We start from the raw sequence: 24,481 nt of genomic DNA on the forward strand, positions 1-24,481 counted from the left end.
ATATTTTTCCTCTTATATTCCATCAGGGAATTGCTGTTGTTGATTCGCTTTTAATTGGTTTGGGAGTTGCTCCAGTTTGGTTTTGACTCAGGCCAATAAAGATTCAGCACCACCAGCATTCAGGAATAGGTTCGTTTCTAGTTCGCATGAAACAATTTATAGATGGTTTATATTACAACGCTGATTTGCAAAGTTGGAAGAAACAAAGCAAAGAGTTCCTATTTGTCTTGTCTCTCACAGTTACCTACCTCAACCCTGGGCCTGTTAATTCCTGCAAGAAAACAGTTCATGTACTCGAGCAGTGCTTTGGGAGATGGGCTCTACAAAGCCAAGAGGATGGTGCTTGTGTGTGGAGTTTGTGGAGTTTGTGCATCCAAAATAGAGCCCACACAGTACAGCTACTCCACTTGTTTACAAATCACCTACTACCAAGCAATACAGGTTACCAAGCCAAGGTAGATCATCCTTATACAAGCGCCAACTGTGGCACAAGCACTAAGCAAGAACTAAAAGTATGTGGCTCAAGGATGTGAGTCAATCTGCAAAACAAACCAAGCCATGTAAAGACAGCACATTATCAGAGCTGGACTATCTAAAAAAGGATATGGGGGGGGGGGCTTGTAGGAATATAGGAAGCTGCCTTATCCCAGTATGACCATTAAATCTGGCTCAGTATTGTCTGGTTTGACTGGAAGTGGCTCTCCAAGGTTTCAGCCCCCACCTCTTAGGGTCATCCATACTTCTGCCTGTGCCATGCCTAGAAAACTGTTCTCTGCCTGACCCACACTTTCTGGGTATGGTTCCACGCAGTTTTCTCCTTGCCCTGCTCCTTTCCGAGGGAAAACCTGCTCTTTAGCAACAGACCAGAACAAATGTCAACTGGGAAATTTCTGTATTGCTGTTTGTTATAATTGAGTGCTAAAGAACGGTTTCCCCCAGGGAAAAGCAGCAGGAGAAGAGGAAGTGTGCCTGGATAATATGCCTAACGTTTCTGTTGCTCTAAGGATCCATCTGACACTTCCAGTGGCAAGTGGTGAACATATTTTCTCAAAGTTCAAACTTACAAAATCTTACATATGTTCAACAATGTTGCAAAAAGGGACTAGTTGGCTTGGCAACTATATCAACTGAACATGCCTAAGCATTAGCAGTTGACCTGAAGGAACTGGTGATAAAATTTGCAAAAGGAAAAGGCATGCAAAGTGAGATTTTGATGTGCCTGAAGTTGAAACTTTAAAGAGTCTTAAATTGCAACATCACTATTCACAAGATTATTCAAACTGATCTGTGTGCTAAAACATTTGAGAAAGATATAAAGGTAAAGGTAAAGGTAAAGGTAAAGGTACCTTTGCTCGTACGGGCCAGTCGTGTCCAACTCTAGGGTTGTGCGCCCATCTCACTTAAGAGGCCGGGGGCCAGCGCTGTCCGCAGACATTTCCGGGTCACGTGGCCAGCGTGACAAGCTGCATCTGGCGAGCTAGCGCAGCACACAGAAATGCCGTTTACCTTCCTGCTAGTAAGCGGTCCCTATTTATCTACTTGCACCCGGGGGTGCTTTCGAACTGCTAGGTTGGCAGGCGCTGGGACCGAGCCACGGGAGCACACCCCGCTGCGGGGATTCAAACCGCTGACCTGACGATCGACAAGTCCTAGGCGCTGAGGTTTTACCCACAGCGCCACCCGCGTCCCCGTTAGTTATTATTGCAATTTAAGAAAAAATTAGCAGTTTTGAGTTCTGCGCTTTTCATTTTTTTCCTACAAGTTATCTGTTTTTGAAAACAGAAGTTGCAAACGCTGTTTGTGTTGGTGGGGATTTGCAAATATTTAGCCTTGCCCGAGGCACAAAATAGCCTGGAACCAGCCCTGAGGAAATATGTCCTGCGCTTACTGAGATATTGAAGTCCAGCAGTTTCACACTGGAAATTTCACACTCTTTTGGTTTTCAGTTGAATAACGTTCACTTTCGGGTCAACAGCAAGGTGCCCTCCCCAAATACTAACTCTCTCTCGCCAGTTTCATTCCCTTTTTGCCATGGGTGGGGGCAGGCTTTTGGTTGGGGGGGGGGTCAGAACCTTATATTTGTAATGATTTACAGGGGGGAGGCAACTGCAACCCCTTCACCCCCACTTGGCTACGTCCATGCTTTTTGCTGGCTTTACATCTGCCCACTAGGGATAAATGGGTCCTGTTTGGGCCCCCCAAAGCTCATGCTTACAATAACGCCAATGGCACTTAACCAGGGCAGGATTTAGGTTTGATAAGGTCCTAAGCTACTGAAGGTAATGGGGCCCTTTCTATGTCCAGCTGTCCTTTGTCAACAACCAATTGTCACTGTTTTTTGTGTTGAATATATGCGATGTGGTAATTTATGGACCTGATAGGTATCTAAAGCCATTTGCACATGTTGCTATGCAAGCAGTCCAGGCAGAATGTAGGCACCCTATATGTAGAAATGAGCAAACCAGTGATATTTTAGGGAGCAGACTAGCAGGTGGAGCCCATTACATCATATGAGCCTGCACAACACAAAACATTGTTGTTGTATGCAGGTTTTATTTTATTTTATATTTTATATTTTGGAAATGTACATCCAGTTCCCCCCCCCCCTTTCTTGGGAGGCCCCTAAGAGAGTGGAGCCCTAAGCTATAGTTTGTTTAGCTTATACGTATATCCGGCACTGCGGCTTAACGTGCAGAGATATCCTTTTAGGGGTCTACGGACCCGCCGCCTCCAACGCTCTCCTCTTCCCTTCTCCTGTAGAACGAGCCGTGTTAGTGTCCACTCGCTGGGGCGGGGGTGGGCAACAAACTACAACTCCCATGAAGCACCTGGGCCACCGAAGCGCGCGTCCCAGCAGTCGCTGCGCGCGCTGGCCGGAAGGAGACGAGTCCCGGGAAGGACACGTCGTCGCCGCCGCGTCGCGCGTAGCTCGTGGGAGGCGAAAGCGGTTGGAGATGGACGCGGTGGAGGTGACAGCCGCGCGCGAAGGGTCGCCTTCTCCTCAGGATGCTCCGCTGCAGCCCCAGGACTTGGCGAGGGCCCAGCTGCTCGTCTCGGTGGCCGTGGCCCTGCTCGTGCTCCTCGCCTCGTGTCTCCGTGAGTGCCGGCCTTCTTTCGGGGGCAGGGAAGGCGAGCGCCACTGCCTGCGGGGGGAAGAGCTGCCTGGTCGCCCCGCCAGCCAGCCAGCCTCCCAGTCAGGCTCTGTGCCTTTAAGAGCCACGTGGCAGGCAGAAGTTAGTCAGGTGTAGCTTCACGCTGGGAAAAGGCGCCTGCTGAGGAGCTGCCTGTCCTGCAGTTCTTATTAAGGACACCGAGCCACTTAGGGATCCGAGATCGTCTTCTTTCGTAGGAATTGCGCCTGCTCCGTAAGAAGACTCTTAACATAGAATGCAGTGGTTCTTATTTCCAAAGAACTGCCATTCATTTGCATGTTATAGAACCGAAATTTAAAAGTCTGGACTGGAGTTGCAACATTTAGTGTCACAGTAATTATTAGCTGGTATTTCTGCCGTGTTTTAGTGTGTTCTAATGGCTCTACGGGCATTGGGTTCCTGTAGGCCTTACTTACAACAATCCCATCAAGGGGGTTCATATTATTATTATTATCCTCATGTTGCTAAAGTGGGGTTGAAGATGTGTGAGACAGGTGGGCTTTGACTTGCATAAGGCCCCAGGGAGGGTTCATAGCAGAGGCAAGTTTCAAACTGGGGGTTGTTAGTGTGCCCTTTCTTGCCATACCAGGTAGAGGAGGAGGAGGAGTTGGGCAGGGGTGTGTGCGTGGCTTTTATAAAGTTTTGTAAGTTCTCTCAGGAGGGCTTATACTGGTTGGAAGTTTAATACAAATGTTTACAATAAGTAAGTTAGTTAAGCAGGGCAATTCAAACCCCAGCTGGGCACCAGCCTGGAGCTGGGACGGCAATCAGGCCTGATGTCAGTGAGTGACAGCTGTGGAGCCAGTAGGGGATCCAGTAGATCTCAAGCTGCCTTGTGGTAGGATGACTGAATTCTGTGGTAGCAGAGTGGCCCTGGTATCACCCTCCACATAGAGGTCAGTAAGGCAGAGAAATACATTTGCAAAATCCAGGGTGCCTCAAGCCTGGTGCAATTGGGGTTGGGGGGGTTGGGTTGTAGTTGTAGTCCCTCTCCCCTTCAGCTAGTCCCAACTAGGGCACATGTGCTGTGATCATCTTCAATGTGCTATGCCTGAAATCACATCCTTTATAAATCAGACGATCCTGAATTTGCCCATGTTTTCTGTCTTGACAAATCAGATGCATCTTTGCTATATTGTATACTACTAAGGTTGTAGTGTACACAGTTACCAGACAGTAGGCCCCATTGAACATAGTGGGGCTTACTTTTGAGTAAAACTATACAAGTTGGGCAGCTACAAAGAAAGATGGTAGAAATAGATAAAAGCAGACTTTACTGTGAGGTGTAATGTTATTTGTGTGGATGTAATAATGTGTTTGGCTGTTCTGAGAAACGAATTTCCTATATCGGATATAGGAGAAATGTATACATCATTATGTCCCCAAAATGTTTGCATCCTTTTTGTACAAAACTTAAAGCAGCATTAAGACTTAATTGGAGGAGGCACGTATTAAATAGCTTGTTTTCATGGTAGAAAATTGAGTTGCCTTGGGTATAAGCCTAACTACACTCAGAGGTGTATCCTTCTTTTTCTCCTTCTTTCTAGTGATTTGGATATTTGTGCGGACCAGAAAGAGCAGTCGGAGAGCAGTGCTTCTGGTGGGTCTGTGTGACTCAGGGAAAACACTTCTGTTTGTTAGGGTATGTGAATTCCTGTTTCAGTTTCTTTTGGACCTATACATTGTTGTCACATTCCCATTCTTTTTAAGAAAGGAGAACTCCTTAGGTTCTTCCCTCTTGTTTTCAAAGCTGTCTGAGATGTAAGGTATGAAAAAATTAAATGTTTTCCGATTAAGTTTTTTGGCACTTCATTTTGTAAGGTAAAGTAGAAGCATGGAGTACTAACTTACACTGTTAAATTAGTTGTTAATGTAGCTCAGTAAGGTAAAGGGACCCCTGACCATTAGGTCCAGTTGTGGACGACTCTGGGGTTGTGGTGCTCATCTCGCTTTACTGGCTGAGGGAGCCAGCGTTTGTCCGCAGACAGCTTCTGGGTCATGTGGCCAGCATGACTAAGCCGCTTCTGGCAAACCAGAGCAGCGCACCGAAATGCTGTTTACCTTCCCGCCACAGCGGTACCTATTTATCTACTTGCACTTTGATGTGCTTTCAAACTGCTAGGTTGGCAGGAACAGGGATCAAGCAACGGGAGCTCACCCCATCGCGGGGATTCGAACCGCCAACCTTCTGATCGGTAAGCCCAAGGCTCAGTGGTTTAGACCACAGAACCACCCACGTCCCATAGCTCAGTAGTAGGCAGCATGTATGAGATGCAGATATATTTGTAAAAAAATGTTTTGTCAAAGGTATCAGGGTATTTGTCAGGGTATCTACTGATATATTCTGTTTCAGATTAGTTTTGTTGGATTAAATGGTTAGATTAAGATTCAAGGGACTATTTTTTTAAAAAATAAAAATGGCTCTTTCCAACTTTCTGCTGTGGTTTAGACTATAGTCAAATTGTTTTAATTAGTCTGTGAATATTTCACTTTCTCTTTCTTTTATTTTTCTTAGCTATTAACAGGCAACTTCCGAAATACACAGACTTCTATAACTGATAGCTCTGCCTTGTACAGAGTAAATAATGACAAGGTAAGAAGATGTAATGTTTTGTGTTCTGTCATGTTCCTAGAAATTGCATATAAAGTCATCAGGGCACATTCTTAAGAGGATATGATGCAGCAAAGCTGATTGGGTCTGTGCCTTGGTGGAAACACTATGTATGTTGCCTTTAATTCAGTGATAGAAGGGAAGCAGTTGTAAAACTAATTTCTGTCTTTCAATACTGGCAATTTGTGTCTAAAGCAGAAGAAGCCAGTATGGTGCCATCCATATGTTGTTAGACTGCAACTCCAGCCATACTTGCTGGGGTTAGTGTGAGTTGTAATCCAACAACATCTTGAATACAAAATTAAATAAATCGGTTTATAACATTTATGTGAAAGACTATAAATATTTATATGAAAATGGTGCATTAAATATTTGGAACCAATAGAGATTGATAATGATTTAAACACAAGTAAGAGCATATGGATCCAAGCAGAATACAGTAGACTGATTGTTACCCTCAGGCTAAAAGAATCATGTCTCCCTCATTAAATGAACATCAAAATATTTACCGCTTCTCCTACAGAGAACAAATGTGACATTGATTGACCTTCCAGGCCACGAGAGCTTGCGTCTTCAGTTCTTGGATAGGTTCAAGGCTGCAGCTAGGTAAGTATTGGAGGAATGGATGTTTGTGCATTCAGGTTGTAGCCAAAAAGAGCTTTGACGGTGGTGTGCTGTATGCATTTGATGTAATTAAACCTGGGCACCTATGGATTGGGGGAGAATACTTGAGTCACTACATCTCCACTGTTCTTCCACAACCTGTATTTAGGTGCATGGTAGCTTTGGGGTCAGTTTTCAAGTCAAGCTAGTCACACAGTCTGCAAGTGCTAGAGACTACTTGGGTGAACTGCTGAGAGTGTAACATCTGTGTACAGTGGTACTTCGGGTTAAGTACTTAATTCATTCCGGAGGCTTAACCTGAAACTGTTCTTAACCTGAAGCACCACTTTAGCTAATGGGGCCTCCTGCTGCTACCGCGCTGGGAGCACGATTTCTCTTCTCATTCTGAAGCAAAGTTCTTAACCTGAGGTACTATTTCTGGGTTAGCGGAGTCTGTAACCTGAAGCATTTGCAACCCGAGGTACCACTCTTTCTGCTAAAGCTGGCGAGAACATGCAGAAATAGAATTGGGTAGGCGACAAACAGCAAAAATAGAAACAAAATTTAGAAAGAAAGGAGACGAACTGAGATGGGGCAAAGAGGGTAAAATAAAGAGGCAGCAAAGATGCGGGGCTACAGACGTGGTGCAGTGAGTGAAAACTTATTGTGAAATGACTTTGATATATTCTGCGGGAAACTATTCAGAGAGGCCTGCAATGGGGTAGAGAAATTGGTGCTTTCAGGACATTGTTAAAGAATACACTCAATGAAAATTGTGCCTCAATTGTTTTCCCATGGATAATGTGCTAGTGTGGCCCTTGTGAGTTAGCAATAATGTAAAAGCAGTCCTTGAAGTAATTTTGAATCTTTCATCCCAGTACAGACAGTATCAAAGCTTGTGCTCAGAGCAGAATTCCAGGGCTGCTTGCATGCAGTTAAACGTTCCATGGAGACCATCTATTCACTGATGCTGCTAACTGTAGAACTATGCCATACGAGACCATGCATAGCGTACTCTTTTTATTCCGCAGGGCAATTGTATTTGTTGTAGATAGTGTAGCATTCCAGCGGGAGATGAAAGATGTGGCTGAATTCCTGTACCAGCTCCTGATTGACAACGTAGTGCTGAAAAATGCACCTCCCCTGCTAATAGCCTGCAACAAGCAAGGTAGTGCATGTCTGTTTCGAATCAAATCATGACTGTTGGTAGATTTTTACAGTGATTGGCAGTTTTCCATGTCCTTTTTCTTGCCTAAGACATGGCGTATCTGTACATGTTTCTTTTATATGCCATCTAAATGAACCCATTATACACTACATTGGATAAATAACCAGGCTGCGCTATAAAAAAACTCTACAGCCTGTAATCATCCAGCAGAGGCATCCTTTTACTTGCTGTTCCCAATCCCTGTTGTAATAGAATATAGCATTTATATTTGTTCAATTGATTGTGACTGTGATAGGAGGTGACCATTTCATATAGTCTGTTTATGAAGTAGACCTATAATTACATATTCCTCAACTTCAGAGGCCAACCTGGCTGTGGCAGGACCTATAGCTTTCCATCTGAAAATAACCAGGAAGACAGCCTTTGTGTTGGTGCCCATATTCTAGAATTGCCATGGTACCAATGCTATTACAGTTTCAGCATAATCTGAAACCTTTTGATTTGCCTTGGCTTTTGCTGGTTCTTGATGCCTGTCATCAAGAGTTTTAATTCATTTGGATTTTTATTTTATTTTAATAGTTTATTATATATTTGTATTGTTGTTGTTTAGTTGTTTAGTCATGTCCAACTCTTCGTGACCCCATGGACCAGAGCATGCCAGGCACTTCTGTCTTCCACTGCCTCCCGCAGTTTGGTCAGACTCGTGTTTGTAGCTTCGAGAACACTGTCCAACCATCTCGTCCTCTGTCGTCCTCTTCTCCTTGTGCCCTCCATCTTTCCCAACATCAGAGTCTTTTCCAGGGAGTCTTCTCTTCTCATGAGGTGGCCAAAGTATTGGAGCCTCAGCTTCACGATCTGTCCTTCCAGTGAGCACTCAGGGCTGATTTCCTTAAGAATGGATACATTTGATCTTCTTGCAGTCCATGGGACTCTCAGGAGTCTCCTCCAGCACCATAATTCAGAAGCATCAATTCTTCGGCGATCAGCCTTCTATATATTTGTATAGAAATATCAAATTAGTGCAGTTTTGAATTCTACTAAAAGAACGGAACCGTGGCATCAACTTGTAATTTTATGAATATGGGGTATGACGGCTCTCAAATTAAGGAAAAAGAATGGATTGTGAGAGTGCGTGATAGTTTTTACTGCCATGTGTTTTCTTCCTTAACCTCGCTTTCAGTGACTTCAGCTTACAAGGATTTTAAAAAGGTAGTTCCATTCTTTTCCTTGGAGCCTTCAGTTGTCTCTCACTCTGTCAGTTTCCCTTTATATAACTGCCAATGAGGCCTTTGTAAAATGCACTTAGGAATTCCCAGTAGCAACAACAGAAAACCCTGTAGCAAAATTGCAGGCTCCTTTTGTGAGTGAAATATTCAGTGCCAAATAACCCAAGGTTTCCCTTCCTTCCTTAGATGTTACAATGGCAAAATCTTCCAAACTCATACAGCAGCAGCTGGAGAGAGAACTGTAAGTTGAAAGGGTTGGTGTGTCAAATCTCATTCATGTGTATGTTGTATTGTCCATAATTCTTGACTGCATCTGACATGACATCTCATACTTATTATCCCCATATGCTGCACAGTTCATTGTAAAAGGATGACAGGAAGGAACACAGAGCCAATAATTTGCCATGAGAAATGAAATGTATACTAAGGACAGTTCTGACAAGAGTTTCCAAACTGTTCAGATGCCTGAAGTGGTGGGGAGGGGATTGCTGAACGTAGAAATCAATTTAATCAAATCAGTTCGTGTATATCACATATTTTTGAAATATTGCCATGATTCAGACATCTCACTAATAATTTTTAGTCAGGTTAATTGCTTCCAGTTGTTCTCTTGTGTCCAGCAGGTGGCAGTAATATAATTTGGGTTGGTCAGTTTTAAATGTGATCCTGAAAATACATTTTCATCTTTAATTTACTAGGATTCTGCCTCTTAAAAGGGTGTAGGGCATTACACTGAGGGGGGAAAAAAGAGTTCTCCCAGTCCCACAAGCCAATTTCCCCCAATCCTGCTGTATCTCCCCCTCTTTACCAATTTTAGAAGCTGAATGGTATAAAAAATACAAACTATATTATCACATTATTCAGTATGATAAAATAGATCACCCCCAGAAATAAGAATGTTGTCTTTGCCAGTTTAAAGTAGATATCTCTAAATAAGTGGGTTGTACATGTTAGCCTTGGCTTTCACAGTCTTTTTTTGTTTTTCTAAAGTTAATTTTCTCTTCTCCAACAGCAATACCTTACGAGTGACTCTCTCAGCTGCCCCAAGCACATTGGAAAGCACAGGCTCTGGATCTGCCTCTCAGCTTGGGAAGAAGGGCAAGGAATTTGACTTCTCCCAACTGCCCATGAAAGTGGAATTTATTGAATGCAGTGCCAGAGGAGGCAAGGGAGAGGAGGGTAGTGCTGATATTGAAGACCTGGAAAAATGGCTAGGAAAAATTGCCTGAATCTGGGAAGGTGGCAAAGGCAACCGCTGGGAAAATGGTATGAATTGGAATGAAGTCTAATGCGTTGCCAGGAACAGCCGGGATGGAGTGAAAGTAGCACATGGAACTGCAATAAGGGCAAATTCATTCTGTGTTCTGTTCTCTTGTGGGCCATCTCTGCTTACCCTGTAGCAACCCATTCATTGTTACAGAATGCTCTGCTGGGATAACAAGGATCCTTCAGCAAAGTGCAGCCCCCTTTGCGCTTTCCGCTCTGATTCTCTGCAGCAGTTTCCCCTGCTTCATCTTAATCAGAGAGTCTTTAAACGAGGATTCTATTTTTGGATGAAAGTTGCAAGATACTGTGGAGTTATTTCGAACTATCGTTCCAGGACTGTAATTTCTCCACTTCTGGGTTGCCTTCTGTTCATATTCTCACCTGAGATACTTGTGAACCCACTTGCCCATTCACACTTTTATTTGCTTGTATTGTCCCTTTCATTACCTGGGAAACATTACAATATTCAGGATTGAATGGAACCTGCTCTTCTTATAGCATTGTTTGTGTTTGTGAAGGAAAGCTATGGGTTGCTAGTTAGATGCATCATTGAATAATTGTCGCACAAAGCCAGAAAACTCAAGTAGCCGGGGGAAATATTTTGGGTTCTACTTCCAAATAGTTCTTTTCCAGTCAGGGAGGACTGAATTGTGATGTACTACATTTTGCTTGATTGGTATTACAGTGTTGGAAATGTGTTTCTGATGAACTACTCCCTATTCTTTGGCTAATCTGCCTGAGTCTTTCCCTTCTTAGATCTGGCAATCACTAAAGTAACCCTCTGCATAAACTTCACACCAAGGGAGTGTTGAGTGCGTAGCTTTTCAATTCTGGATATGTTATCCATGGGTGGACTGAAGCCTTCCCACAGTGCCCTAAGACCTGTCAGTGCCCCAAGTATTGGGAAATATGTCTGACAAAAGAATTTTAACTATCCTGTGATATGTTAGGACAATTGTCAGAACTGCATAGCTGTGTTTGACTACTAAGCTAGGGATAGCAGTTCTAAATAATGTCCATGTGTAATAATGTGATTTGCTTTTTAACATATATTTTTTAAATAAAAGAAAGATGCTCAGGGTACCATGCCAAAAACATGAAAAGATTTTTACAGCATATAAATTGTATATCCCAGCAGTGAACACTGTTGTTTCAATGGGATATGTGTGTCTATAACTCTCTAAATCCCACCCAACTACTGCTTCTGGATGCTTTTTTACTATATTCCCATAGACATATGCCTATTCCTGCAGTGAATTTGCTGTAAAAACACTTCCATACTGTTTGTAACAGCCCTAATGTTTTAAGTGCAGCTTGTATATTCATTGTTAGTGGCTCAGCCGTCGTCATGGCATGCTCCAAATTGTGGATTGTATTGGAAATTGGTTTCATACTTGTGTGCAACTGAGTTTGGGACATTTGGACATGAAACAGCAGGATCCTGTCTGAAATCTGAGCTCTAGAATGGTGTTGGTATTGAGTTCTCTTGCTTTTACCCTTACAACCCTCTTGCCAAGTCGATCCAGTAGTAAGAAATTCAGACCATGTACTGTGCTTGTCATTATGCCCATGGCTAAAGTTGCTGTCATGTATGTATTGGATTCAAGAGCTGCAAAGATGCAGGAATCCATCTCTTTTAAATTATTCTCTACTGATACCTGTAAATAAAGATGTTTGACTAACTTTTGACTGGAATTTCTCTACTGCAGCTCTGCTATCCCTTGTCATTGTCATGAATATTTTCTTCAAAATAAGACAGTGAAGCAATGCATTTACACTGTTCTGCTTCACTGAAGTGAGTTCATTTTCAAACACTGGATTTTGTGTTTGTGACTCTTGTACAAAATGTTTATATGCTTAGAAGAAATCCTAATTCGTGTCTCAGTAACAATTTTTTTTACACAGAATGTAACAGTAGCTGTGTTGACTTATAACAAAAATTCTGAAATTGATGTTAGGGCAATATCTGTCACAAAATAACTTAATCAGGCTAGAAGGTAAATAAAGCTGGCTGAGTCTGTGGGATGGGACTCATCCATTGTTTATATGGTGGTGTGGGGACCATGATTGGATACAATCCAAAATAAGCTTATTGACTCATGGAGAGCTTTGTCCAAGGGTGAGAGAGACTATAATTTCTTTTCCACATACCACCAAAATACCACTACACAAAAGCCCGTCCTCTCCTCTTTCTCCACAACATCAGCTAATCCCGCATCACCACTGAGGAACATTGCCATAACATGTTAATTTCTAGCGCTCTTTGGAAGAACAGTCTTGCAGTGGAGAGGAATGCAAGAGTGTGGAAAAATAGCTCACACACTGCCACCGCCACAGGAGTCAAAGGAAATTGTTATTGACTTGGAATACACCCATGGTTTGTTGAAAGTCCATATCGTTCAGCAGGTAAGTTGAAGGATTGTAACAAGAAGAAAAAGAGGGATCTTAAGTTCTATGCAGTTCTCCTTAGCTGTTTGCCATATTTGAGAGCTTGTGACTAAGACTTGTAAACAGACTTTTGCGAAGGATTGTTGGAAGAGACTGCAGAGAGTGAGCTTGTGTCATTTGAATTCAGGCTAATTGCTTGTCTGAGCTGAGGCTTGCTTATGGGTTTGTATTTCTGTGGGTGTGCCCATGTCTGAGCACATGGTCTAAGATGGAGCAGCTACTTCTGAGAGGAATCCAGGCTAAAGGAGGAAGTGAGTTGGGAGAAGGGGTTAGCAGCCACCAGCAGTTCTGCTTAGCTGTTTGCAATTTCTGGGAGCTTGTGACCTCGCATTCGCAAGAGTGGTTAGCAAGAGAGTTTGAGGGGGAGGCCTGGAGTGCTCTCTCACAGTATACAGTGGTACCTCTGGTTACAAACTTAATTCATATTGGAGGTCTGTTAGTTAATGGGGCCTCCCACTACCGCCATGCTGCTGCTGCGTGATTTCTGTTCTCCTCCTGGGGCAGAGTTCTTAATCCGAGGTACTACTTCTGGGTTAGCGGAGTCTGTAACCTGAAGTGTTTGTAACCCGAGGTGTTTGTAACCTGAGGTACCACTGTATGTAGACTCCAGAGACATGGATGGCAAAGGAGCTGCTGTGGTGTTCTGCAACACCTGTGCCACATTTGTCTTCCTGCCTGAGAATATGTGGCACTACACCTGCAGTAAGTGCAAGCTGGTTGTCTCGCTGGAAGAGAAAGTACAGCAACTTGAGGCCTGCTTATCCACTATTATCAGCTGTTTGCCACACGGCTCCACGCAAGTTGATTATAAGGTGTGAAACATTAATGTCCCCATTCTGGCCTCACCTAGGAAAGAATGCATTTATTGAAACTAGTTACAGATAGGTAGCCGTGTTGGTCTGCCATAGTCAAAACAAAATAAAAAAATTCCTTCCAGTAGCACCTTAAAGACCAACTAAGTTAGTTCTTGGTATGAGCTTTCGTGTGCATGCACACTTCTTCAGATAAACTGAAACAGAAGTCACCAGACCCTTCTATATAGTGAGAAGGTGGGGAGGGGTATTACTCAGAAGGGTGGTGGGAATGGGTGATTGGCAGATAGCTGTGATGAGCCTGTTGACGACTCTTAACGACTGCAATAGGTCTTACAGGAAAAAGCAAGGGGTGAGAAGGTGAAAAATGGCTTTGTCATGTATAATGAGATAAGAATCCAATGTCTTTGTTCAGACCAGGTCTCTCCATGGTTTTAAGTTTGGTAATAAGTTGCAATTCAGCAGCTTCTCTTTCCAGTCTATTTCTGAAATTCCTTTGTAGTAGAACAGCTACTTTGAGATCTTGTATAGAATGTCCCAGGACATTAGTTGGTCTTTAAGGTACTGGAAGGAATTTTTTTATTTTGTTTTTATTGAAACTGTTGAAGCAGATGCAGAAGAGAAGACAGTTCTTAACCCAAACAGCCACTCCACTCCCCCCACCCCGATGGCTGGCCCAGTATATTTTGCTGTGTGAGGGGCCCACCTCCTACATTTGGAATCCAGTTGGACTAGTGGTTGAATATTAAACACTGGTGATAGAATAGCTTCTTTCCCTGCACCTAAGGCAGCAGACATCTTGGCTGCAGTTTCCACTGACTTTAAAACTCGAGTTTTGTTGGTGAATCTCTACAACCTTTTGTGCACAGGAAGCTGTTGTCGTGAGTTTCCAGTTCATCTTTATCGTAGCAGTTTATAATGCTTTGTAGCCTCTGGAGAAAATTCTAAGGATGGAACTGAAGAGATAAAAAACTGTTCTTCACTGTGATGTTCCTACACTTCATGCAACTTATTGTGCATGTTAAAATTCATTGGTAAAGTCGTAACTGTGCTCATGTGCATCTGAAACTCACTGGGGTTTTTTGATGTGTGTGTGTGTGTTAATAATATGGTATTTCTGCAGAAGATTTTTTTCATTTAAAATGGAAACAATGGATTGGAGCCAAACTTGTTGCATGTACACCCTCTTGTAATCAATGTGAAAAATTAGTTCTGACTCCAGTGGGACTAGGGTGCAACCCCAAATAGCTAATATGTACCCATGTGACAGGATAAAGCCATATTCACAAACAGCTATAGAAGTAATTTGCTCAAGCATGTGGATCAACTTTGTAAGACACAAAGGTGGTCATGCAGTTCTGATGAGGTCATTCAAAGTCCATCTGACATTGCAGATGGCTATTCTCAACCTGTCAAAGTCTATAGTAAAATGTGTGGAGATCTTGCTGACATAATAGGAAGCCTGCTGTCTGATCTTCCATTGCCCATCATTGCTTAATAGTACAGCTTGCTGTTTGTGGCTGTTGGGCTAGGACTCATTATATCATCTCTCCTTTTATGGAAAAAAGAACTTGATGCAATAGCTTTTGACGAGATTCCTCAAGGGCCTCCCCTGCCCCATTTCGGAAACCCTTGAATAATTCTTAGTGGCACTTTTTAAGATATCACACTCTGATTGTGTAAATGTTGACTGTAAGCACTTTGGATCAGGGCCTGCTTGCTTATGGAACTCTGTAAATCATTATTATTATTTATTGAATTTATATACCGCCCTATACCCGGAGGTCTCAGGGCGGTTCACAGGACGGTTCTACATGGAATATAGATGGCACTGTACAAATGAGCACTTAACTTTTAAAATGTTATAGTGGTAAGATTATCTGTTAACAACAACAGGAAAAGCCTGGTGCTATATAAAATGTGTTATTGAAATCATCTCTCTTTTTTAAGCTGGTTATGTTCATCCATTCATTCTGAAGATTTCTTTTTTTCTCCATAGCTGACCATGGTTTCTTTTGTACTTGCTGCAACAACAAAATGGCATGGTTTTGGAGCTAACCTGTTTAATGGACGTGAAGCCTTCGGTGATGGCTTTGAGAAAAATGACCTGTTTGAACAGTAAGAAAATCTGTGCTGCTGAAAAACAACTTTTTTAAAAAATGGCACTCGTGCATGTAAGGGGAATGATCTAATGATTACTGTGACTTAGAGTTGAGTTCAATTACAGCCCAGATTCCATTGGCAACTATTCCCTTGGGGCTGTGCCCCCTCCCTTTAGTCTTGGCTGTCTACAGCTAGTGCTTGTTCTCTGGATTACCAATTAGTTCAGCGGAGGGCCCTCCCCTGTGTGATCTTTGCAGATTGCTCACGAGACTGCTATAGTAGCTGTTCCTTGACAGCCCTTCATCCCAGCCAGCCTTTATTAGTTCTGCCTTCTGGTTTAATCTCTTCAATTAACTTGAGTGGGTGAGGGTGGAGAGGAGAGGAGGGAACAGAAGCTCCACTACACTTTTGAGAACTTCCCAGTGTGTAAATCATTCGATGTAAACGCAACAATTTTCACACATGTTGGATTATCACATGGAACTTATGTGGTTCCTACATAGCCCATAATGTGTGCTGCTCTCTGCAAGAAGCCGAAGTATCTGGGTGCACCCCCACATTGCAACTGATGATAAACTCTATTGGCTTATAAGTTCTGCTTTATATTCTGTATGTATTTATCTTTTCCTAGCAGTGTGTGCCATTACTTTGGCCTGCCTTCTGTTTAAAATGTAGTTTAGCAAGAATAACTAAATGCAAGAGATGAGGAATCTGTGTCCTTCTGGATGTTGTTGGATTACAGCTCCCGTCATCCCTGACCATTGGCTGTAAAGACTGGGGCAGATGTGAGTGATACACTAGCAATATCTGTAGGGCTGAAGGTCTGCCATCTGTGTTTTCTGATATTAGCACAACTGAAGCAGTTTGGGCAAACAGTACATAAAACACTGTGCTAATGGGGCTGCTTTGCATCCATACTCTGAGATAGTCTTTGGGCCAAACATCTTGGGATGCTGTTCACATAATTAGCTATTGCACATGGGAGATTTTAAAAGTAATTAACAGCTGTGGGTGGAGGGGGCAATCGGGAATGACACCATGATATGAATTGGGGGAAAGAGAGAGTAGTATTTTCGTAATGTGTCCCACCAGGGAAGGATTTCTGTTTGCACAGAGGGACTTTCCCTCCTCCTCCTCCCTCATGTATCCCGTGTACTCTCCTCAAATCTATTCTAGGGGGTTGGGGAACTCCAGAACAGATTTAGGGACTATGCAGGGGTGGGGAGGAAGAGGGGGGAGGAGCGGGGGAATAAAAACTAGATAAAGTCTGAAACTTTATCTGAAACTAGATAAAGATGGTGTCAGGTGTGCCTCCCTAGGGAGTCCACAATGGGGGTGCCTCACTGAAAAGGTCCATTTTCATGTTGCCACCCTCTGAACTTCTTGTTCAGGGGTCAGCAACCTTTTTCAGCGTACCTCAGACCATGTGGTGGGCCGGACTATAATTTGAAGGGGAAAAAAATGAACAGATTCCTACGTCCCACAAGTAACCCAGAGATGCATTTTAAATAAAAGGACACATTCTACTCATGTAAAAACATGCTGATTCCCAGACTGTCCGTGGGCCGGATTGAGAAGGCGATTGGGCCGCATCTGGCCCACAGGCCTTAGCTTGCCTACATTTGCTCTTGTTTGCCAAGAAAGAATTCATTTCATGCAGTTCTCATGTTTTCTTGCTCGTCTTTTGGATATCTGCCAATTGCTCTTGCCAGTTTGATAGGGGTTCTTGCCTCATAGCCTTCTGTAGCATGACGGCAAGAACCCCAATATTTTAAAATTATTTTTAAAATTAGACATACAGGGTTCTGATGGACAGGATAAGCTCTGGATCTCTGCTCCTTGTGTTCACTTTGGAAAAGGAGAACCTGAGTAAGCCCCTCTATCCAGCACAGAGTCTGCTGCTTTGAGAGAAAACAGTAGCGGGCATATTTGTAAACATGGCTAGCTGGAGTAGGCCCAAGACATTTTGGCACCTGGGGTGGACCCCAAAATGGCTTCTCCCTCCATGTCAGGGAAAGAAGGGGTAAGGGAAGATATACATCAGGAACAAGGGGAAGAAAGATTGACATCGGGATCTGCTGCCCCAGTGGCTCCATGCCGCCTAAAGCGGATTACCTCATTTGCCCCATGGGCCCTGTGGCTACCACTGAAACAGAAATAGGTTATTGAGTTATACACTATCTCAGTTCACCACAGAACAGCTCTTAAGAGTCCCTGTTTTGGAGCAGAGTGTGCTGCTGTAGTCTTGTCCTGCTTATGGTCTCCCCATGGACATTGGTTGGCCGCTGTGGGAACAGAATGCTGGACTAGCTGGGCCTTTAGTTTGATCCAGCCGTGCTATTCTTCCTATCTCATGCGTGAGGGTCTGTACAGAGCAGCCTTCCCAAACCTGGTGCTTGCCAGATACTTTGGACTATAACCCTAGCCAGAGACTACACTGGCCGTATTTTCTGAATCCCCACCCCCTGTCCCTAATAACTCATGATTGGATTTCTGATTGTGCATACTGCTCCAAAAAGCCCGGAGATGTATAATTGCCTGCATTAAGTGGATGAAACTGTCAGTAAAAGACATGTATGCTGGGTTTCTGAAGGTCTTTTGCAAGAATAATGGAATTCTAAGCAGGAAATGATAATGAAGAGGAGCCCGCCATTAGTTATGTCATGAGAAATGTATGTGTGCCTCGGTAGGCCAGTGCAACCGCAGAGTGCAGGTGCTCCTTTAATGTTTCTTCCGAAACTTAGGAGAGATATAGGGAATGCTTACAGCAACTAGAGTTGCGATGACGTGCTTAGGTGGAATTTCCCCATGAAATACAGCCACTGAAAAATTCTAGCCATGAGACCATGTTTGAGAATAAGACAGTTTATTGTTAATTGGACTAACATGCTAAGTTCTGGTTTATTTTTGTTTCGTCTTTATACAGTTTTATGGAAAGTTGACGTGGCAGCCAATATCCTCCACCAAGCTACAGAGAAACTGAAAGACTCTGCCCTAAACTGCCTGCAGCCGCTCAAGAATGGGTATGATGTTTCAGTACAGAAAATGGAAGAAAGATGGAGAAAACGAAAAGGGACTTCTCAGGTGATAACCCACAAGTTTGGGCTTAAGAATGCTATGAAGGCTAAGCTGTTTGATCATTATCCAAGTTTGTCTCTGGGTAGAGTGTGTGCCTGTTCCTCCAGTGCCAGGCTTCTTTTTAATTAGGTAGGGTAAGAAAATGGTACTCATATTCTAGAACATGACATTTATTTTCTTAATATACAGTGAGGGGCAACGGGTGAGCTCCTAATTGGTAGCTCATGTGGCACAAAGGAACAGATTGGCAATTCATGTGGGATCAGCATGTTGGGAGATGGGTGCCTTGTCTATCAGTGCCTGAAGGAGGGCAGAAGGCTTTAAGGGGTCTTTGGATATGCTTCAATATGGGAGCATATGTGCTAGAAGTTTAAACCTTCAGGTATGATAATGCCTATAGTACTGCGTTTTATTCTCTTTATACATAGTCCTCTCCTTGGTTTCCTACTTATCAATGGCACTCTCTCTGGCTCTGAACAAAGCAAAACTGCTAGACTGGGGTCTTGTGTGGGGATTTTAGTTGGGGGCACTGCTGCTGCTATTATTTGTGTATCTTTATTTTAGATCTTATTGTGATTTGTGTGGAAATTGTTCAGTTTGGTTGTGTACTATTCTTGAGGATTACTTTTGGAATTTTATTCATGTCATAAGCTGCCTTGAGCATGGTTTTTACTGTGGAAAGGAAGAGTACAAATAAATGTATGTGTGTAAAATGGATTTTCTCATTCCCCCCCCCCCATGTGTCCAGTTTAAAGTTCCCTCTTTGCGTAGTGGGGAGCACTGCTCAGACTGAAGGAATCATTTCCAAAAATGCATGTTAACTCTCAGTTATGCTGGTGCTGGAACCTGCTGCTTGCTCAGCTGGAGCTAGTCTATTCAGCCAGTTGATCTGGCCTGGTGACGGTTAGGGAGTCAAAATGAGGCTAGTTACATCCTTGCAAGCCAAAACACAGAAAGCTCAGTGTCTGCTTGATGAATTCGCCTGTCAAAAAAATGGAAATTTGTGATGAACAAACTTTGAACTTGGGTGTGGCGGTCTGTGCCACGACTGCTGTGTAGTTGTAGCCTTGCATGTGCTTGAAAGAGATTAAAATTGTACTAAAGTAGCTTGCTTGTTTGCATCCAATTTGTATTCTCTTCTGGTCAGCTGAGCTCTTGGAAGTAAACCATACCAATTATCTCCAACAGAACTCTGTCTGTGGTATTATATTGGCATTTGTTGAGGTTTGGGACTTTCCAACATTTACTGTTACTTAAAAGCTGTCTTTATGTTGCCTACAATGGTTTTTGCAAACCTTTGTAGGGCAGTATTTCCACAGTACAGTTGTTTCCTTTTATTTTCTTTCCTCTTCATGTGAAACAGTCTGTCTACTCAGTTTCTTTTCACATGGTGTTAACAGTCAAAATCTCTATGCCTCCTGCCCCATCCCATCCTCTTCAATTTCAGCTTTAGTTTCCAGTGGAAGCTACTGTTACGCATGCAGAGCACATATCCTCAGACTGCAGCAATCACCTACATGAGAAGTTAAAGCCATTGGATGAGGACCTTCAGATCCCTTCAGTTTGTGACTTCAACCCAGGGTGCTCACAAATGTTTTTGGTGAGCCCTTTTGTTCCAAGGTATTTAGACTTCTGATCCTTTGTGAAATCATCAGCTTTCTCATCCGTGTGTTATTGTCACAAATGTTATGGCATACTACATATAACCAAAACTTCGATTTTAAAAAATATGTTTGGGGGAGGCTTTTGGGGTATATGTATTTGAGACTTTGCCAATGCCAATAATATTTAAGATATCTTGGACACTTAACCTATGATTATGCTTTCTGAAGCTTAAGTTCATTGGAAACCAATAGTCTCAGTGAAGTCTCTGGTTTTTCACTGATAAGAACTGCCTATGGTGGTTAGGAAGAGAGAAACTTATGTTTCTATTTGCTTGCCTTTGACAAATGGATGTTGTCATTTAGTTATTGTTCTGCTCACTGCTTTGTGCAAATGCTCATCCATTTGCAAGCCCCACTTTAAACACTGGATTTGTTTGCTTGGTAGAAGCAGTCGGCTATGTTCCATTCAATTAAATCTAACACTTTCACATTTCTGGATCAGTATCATGCTTTGGACCTCCTCGTGACCTTTTTTTAAGTGTAAGCCAGGCTTTTGCCTCCTTTTGGTTACCGAATTCAGGATAATCAGCTCACTTACCTTATATGCCTGACTTACTTAGCATTGATTTTCCCCCAACACACTTTCAGTTCATCTAGTTTCACCCTTTGCAAAGTGCTCTCTTATGTTCTCATGAAGTACCCCTGCAGAAGGAACATCTGATGGCTGGCAATCTTTCAAATCAAATCTGCCCCTGAGGATTCCCACCCTCTTCCTCAAAATGTCACTTTAGGATCATTTCACATGATTTAACTGTGAAACGCACAAAATCTAAACACTTTTCAAGCTCTTTGAGTGAGGCAGTGATGCGTTGAGGATGGCATTAGATGCAAATAGGTAGAATAATGCTTCTATGATGATTGAGGCAAAAAACAAAACCAAGTAGGCAGGAAGTCTTAAAAGGATGATGGGAAAGGTAAGAAGGGAGAATTGAGGAGAAAACAGCAGGGAAGCTAATACGTTAAAGGAGAATGGAGTTGAGAAAGAAGGAAAACCTGATCACTTGTTCTGGCTGCAGGCTACAATTAGACAAACCTAGAAGGGCACATGGGTGCTAGTGCTTCTCTATGGCTACTCATGAGCAAAAGAGACCTCCGAAGTGTGTGCTGGTAAGCATGTGAGGGGGTGGGGGTGGTTGTTGTTGTTTTGCAGCACAGGAATGGCACAAAAGTAGCACTATTCCACAGAGGAAAAGATAACACCATATTAATTCAGTTATCACATAGTGGTGATCACCGTGACATTTCCTATAATGTAGGCTAAAAGTTGAACTAGAAAACATCTTGGAACCTTTCACTGACTGAAATGACCATGAGTTAACATGAGACCTCATGACAGCCACTTTCTCTGGAGTAATGCCAGAATATGACTACATGCGCTATCACACATTGATTGACAACATCTGGAGATACATCTCCGTGCATTTTTTTTTCTAGCTTCACATGTATCTTGAGTTTAATTTATTGAAGACATGACAAATCACACTTTTCCCCGACAATAACAAAAACCTTCTAGACCCACACACTGCACCAACTGTAATTTTCCACAACTGTTGTTGGTTGCAAAGTTATAACAGTGGGAGAAACCAAGCATCTATATTGTGCATGGGTGTGTAGACATACACCTTCACACAGCCGTGTGTGTGTCAATGTATGTTTTATATCAATATAAAACATGCATACACATGTTACAAAAATTAAATACATTATCTATCGTATCTTTGTTGCCAAGGCAATCTTCTTTTCTACAGAGACAGGCTCTTTTGCTCTTTGTTCACTCATGCAGAAGTTATCATCACTCATAATAATGATCAACCACCATGAATAGTACAGTTGGCTAAAAGTGAGGTGACCCCCAAGGGATTACCTTTTGAAGTTACAGTAATTGACAGTTTCTGATTCAATCTTGGCCGTCATTTTGAGTTGCTTCCTTAAAGAAATCTACTTGTAACAATAAGCTTAGAAGGAGCCTTTGGATAACTTTATTTTATTCTGCCATATTTCCCCCCCCCCTTTTTTGGCAAAACCATCTGAGTGCTTTCTTCTTCAATCCAATGTTAGCTACAAATCAGCAGCTATCATTGGCTGAGGTGGCCTTTTCAGGAACTCTTCAGGAACCCAACCATCCATATACACAGCAATGCCATTGGTTTCACATACACGCCATAGTATATGTGTGTGGTGGCTTATGCTAGCTAGTGTGATGTTTAAAAAGTTGACATACATAGGCTACGCGACACAAGTGAAGGTCTTAAAAACAAGTATCCCACCCACAGAAGTGCTAAAAAAGGAACGTCTCTCATGGTATAGTAAAATATAGCATGATGCATGATCGTAAGCTGTGCATGCGCAATAGATCCTTATGCATCTGGGAACTATGGAGGTGCACTGCCACTGTCATGAATAACATTTCTCTAGTTGTAGCTCTCTCTCTCCCACCTTTTCATGGGCATCTAGTCAGATGTTACATTGCACACCGGTGGTTACATGCTTTGCTGGCCTCTCATTGGAGTGTGAATGGCACAGTTAGTGTTCAGTCAACTAATTGGGGGCTAGTTTACTTCAAGGATATGTCTACCATTTATGTCAAACACTGAAACTAGCCAGCCTGTATAATCTTGGGGTTTTCTCTGTAAGTTTACAAATATACAATTTAAAAAAAAGTACCCAAAAAAGGATATTAAGTCCCCATGGCTGAGAGTTGTATACACACAATTAAAGTGTCTTGTTTAAAATTCTGAATTGTTTTGGCATTTTTAATAAAGTACAATATATTACAACTAAACCAAAATAAAAGAAAATAGAACCAGTGGTTGAATCACATAGTCTGATCCTTGCCACCCACCCCCTCCCTTTCCTAGAGAGACACAGAGAGAAAAGAAATCCTCCCCATTGAATAACTCAATTCATATTATTAGGAAGCTAACCAATAGGAAGCAACACAACAAGCGTGTGGTGTCAAATGGAGCTGACGAATCCTGCGCTTTGCATTAACAAGAGCACCCGCCTTCACTGGGTGGTGGTTCCTGTGGTTTGTCCAATTTAATGTCAATCACTGCAGAAAAGCGTTAAGGGAGATAACAGGCTTATGCTATTGAGGGAAGTGCATCATTCCCAGAGTGTCAACAAGGTAACACAACTTACCAAGGTGTCTTTACCAACAGCAGCAAGCAAGTCAGCTGGCAACATAAATGCCCATCAAAGCTTGATAAATTCCATATCGTAACAAGATCTAAGTGCATGATAGAGGTACATAAATACCTGTAGAGAAATTTCACACGACATGGTCTCCTTGCCACCATCAAACACAGTAATTAAAATGGTCACCTGGAGTCACTTGGTTCCCACTCCAGACCATGAGTCCTGTGACTGGTTTCTGTAGGATGAGGTTGGGAATTGATTTTGTAGCCAAGTTTTTTTCCACCTATATCTCCTGCCTCTGCTCCTCTTGCTATAATAATAATAATAATAATTTATTATTTATACCCCGCCCATCTGGCTGAGTTTCCCCAGCCACTCTGGGCGGCTCCCAATCAGTGTTAAAAACAGTACAGCATTACATATTAAAAACTTCCCTGAACAGGGCTGCCTTAAGATGTTTTCTGAATGTCAGGTAATTCTTTATCTCTTTGACATCTGATGGGAGGGCGTTCCACAGGGCGGGCGCCACTACCGAGAAGGCCCTCTGTCTGGTTCCCTGTAGCCTCACTTCTCGCAATGACGGAACCGCCAGAAGGCCCTCGGCACTGGATCTCAGTGTCCGGGCTGAACGATGGGGGTGGAGACGCTCCTTCAGGTATACAGGACCGAGGCCGTTTAGGGCTTTAAAGGTCAGCACCAACACTTTGAATCGTGCTCGGAAACGTACTGGGAGCCAGTGCAGATCTCTCAGAACCGGTGTTATGTGGTCCCGGCGGCCACTCCCAGTCACCAGTCTAGCTGCCGCATTCTGGATTAATTGCAGTTTCCGGGTCACCTTCAAAGGTAGCCTCACGTAGAGCGCGTTGCAGTAGTCCAAGCGTGAGATAACTAGAGCATGCACCACTCTGGCGAGACAGTCCGCGGGGAGGTAGGGTCTTAGCCTGCGTACCAGGTGGAGCTGGTAGACAGCTGCCCTGGACACAGAGTTAACCTGCGCCTCCATGGACAGCTGTGAGTCCAAAATGACTCCCAGGCTGCGCACCTGGTCCTTCAGGGGTACAGTTACCCCATTCAGGACCAGGGAATCCTCCACACCTGCCCGCCTCCTGTCCCCCAAAAACAGTACTTCTGTCTTGTCAGGATTCAACCTCAATCTGTTAGCCGCCATCCAACCTCCAACCGCCTCCAGGCACTCACACAGGACCTTCACTG

The 24,481-nt window shown here is 43.1% G+C and overlaps 3 protein-coding genes across 5 annotated transcripts in view; 2 read left to right on the plus strand and 1 right to left on the minus strand.

Annotated features, from left to right (window-relative positions):
* The first annotated feature begins 2,804 nt into the window (after positions 1 to 2,804).
* Positions 2,805 to 11,708, plus strand: SRPRB (SRP receptor subunit beta). The gene is made up of 7 exons (XM_081910624.1): positions 2,805 to 3,096; positions 4,700 to 4,794; positions 5,668 to 5,745; positions 6,287 to 6,369; positions 7,398 to 7,534; positions 8,947 to 9,001; positions 9,773 to 11,708. Exons 1-7 carry the CDS (start codon positions 2,820 to 2,822, stop codon positions 9,987 to 9,989), a joined length of 942 nt encoding a protein of 313 aa, XP_081766750.1. The 5' UTR covers positions 2,805 to 2,819; the 3' UTR covers positions 9,990 to 11,708.
* A 104-nt stretch (positions 11,709 to 11,812) lies between these two features.
* LOC309369622 (uncharacterized protein) lies at positions 11,813 to 20,561 on the plus strand. Of its 3 annotated transcripts, none has more exons than XM_081910639.1 (3): positions 11,813 to 12,432; positions 15,286 to 15,404; positions 18,316 to 20,561. In XM_081910639.1, the coding sequence occupies exons 1-3, from the start codon at positions 12,319 to 12,321 to the stop codon at positions 18,329 to 18,331; spliced, it is 249 nt and encodes an 82-aa protein (XP_081766765.1). In that variant the 5' UTR covers positions 11,813 to 12,318; the 3' UTR covers positions 18,332 to 20,561. The 3 variants fall into 3 exon arrangements, with proteins under 3 accessions (XP_081766765.1, XP_081766763.1, XP_081766764.1); XM_081910637.1 differs by lacking the exon at positions 11,813 to 12,432 and adding an exon at positions 12,922 to 13,286; XM_081910638.1 differs by lacking the exon at positions 11,813 to 12,432 and adding an exon at positions 12,922 to 13,211.
* The window catches only part of RAB6B (RAB6B, member RAS oncogene family), a 65,938-nt gene continuing 60,533 nt past the window's right edge, over positions 19,077 to 24,481 (minus strand). Inside the window, exon 8 of the mRNA XM_081910630.1 lies at positions 19,077 to 23,183. Coding sequence (XP_081766756.1) covers positions 23,119 to 23,183 — 65 coding nt within the window. The 3' untranslated portion in view covers positions 19,077 to 23,118. The remainder of the gene's footprint in view (positions 23,184 to 24,481) is intronic.

Source organism: Podarcis melisellensis, assembly GCF_964234715.1.
Source record: "Podarcis melisellensis genome assembly, chromosome: 5".
NCBI lineage: Eukaryota > Metazoa > Chordata > Lepidosauria > Squamata > Lacertidae > Podarcis > Podarcis melisellensis.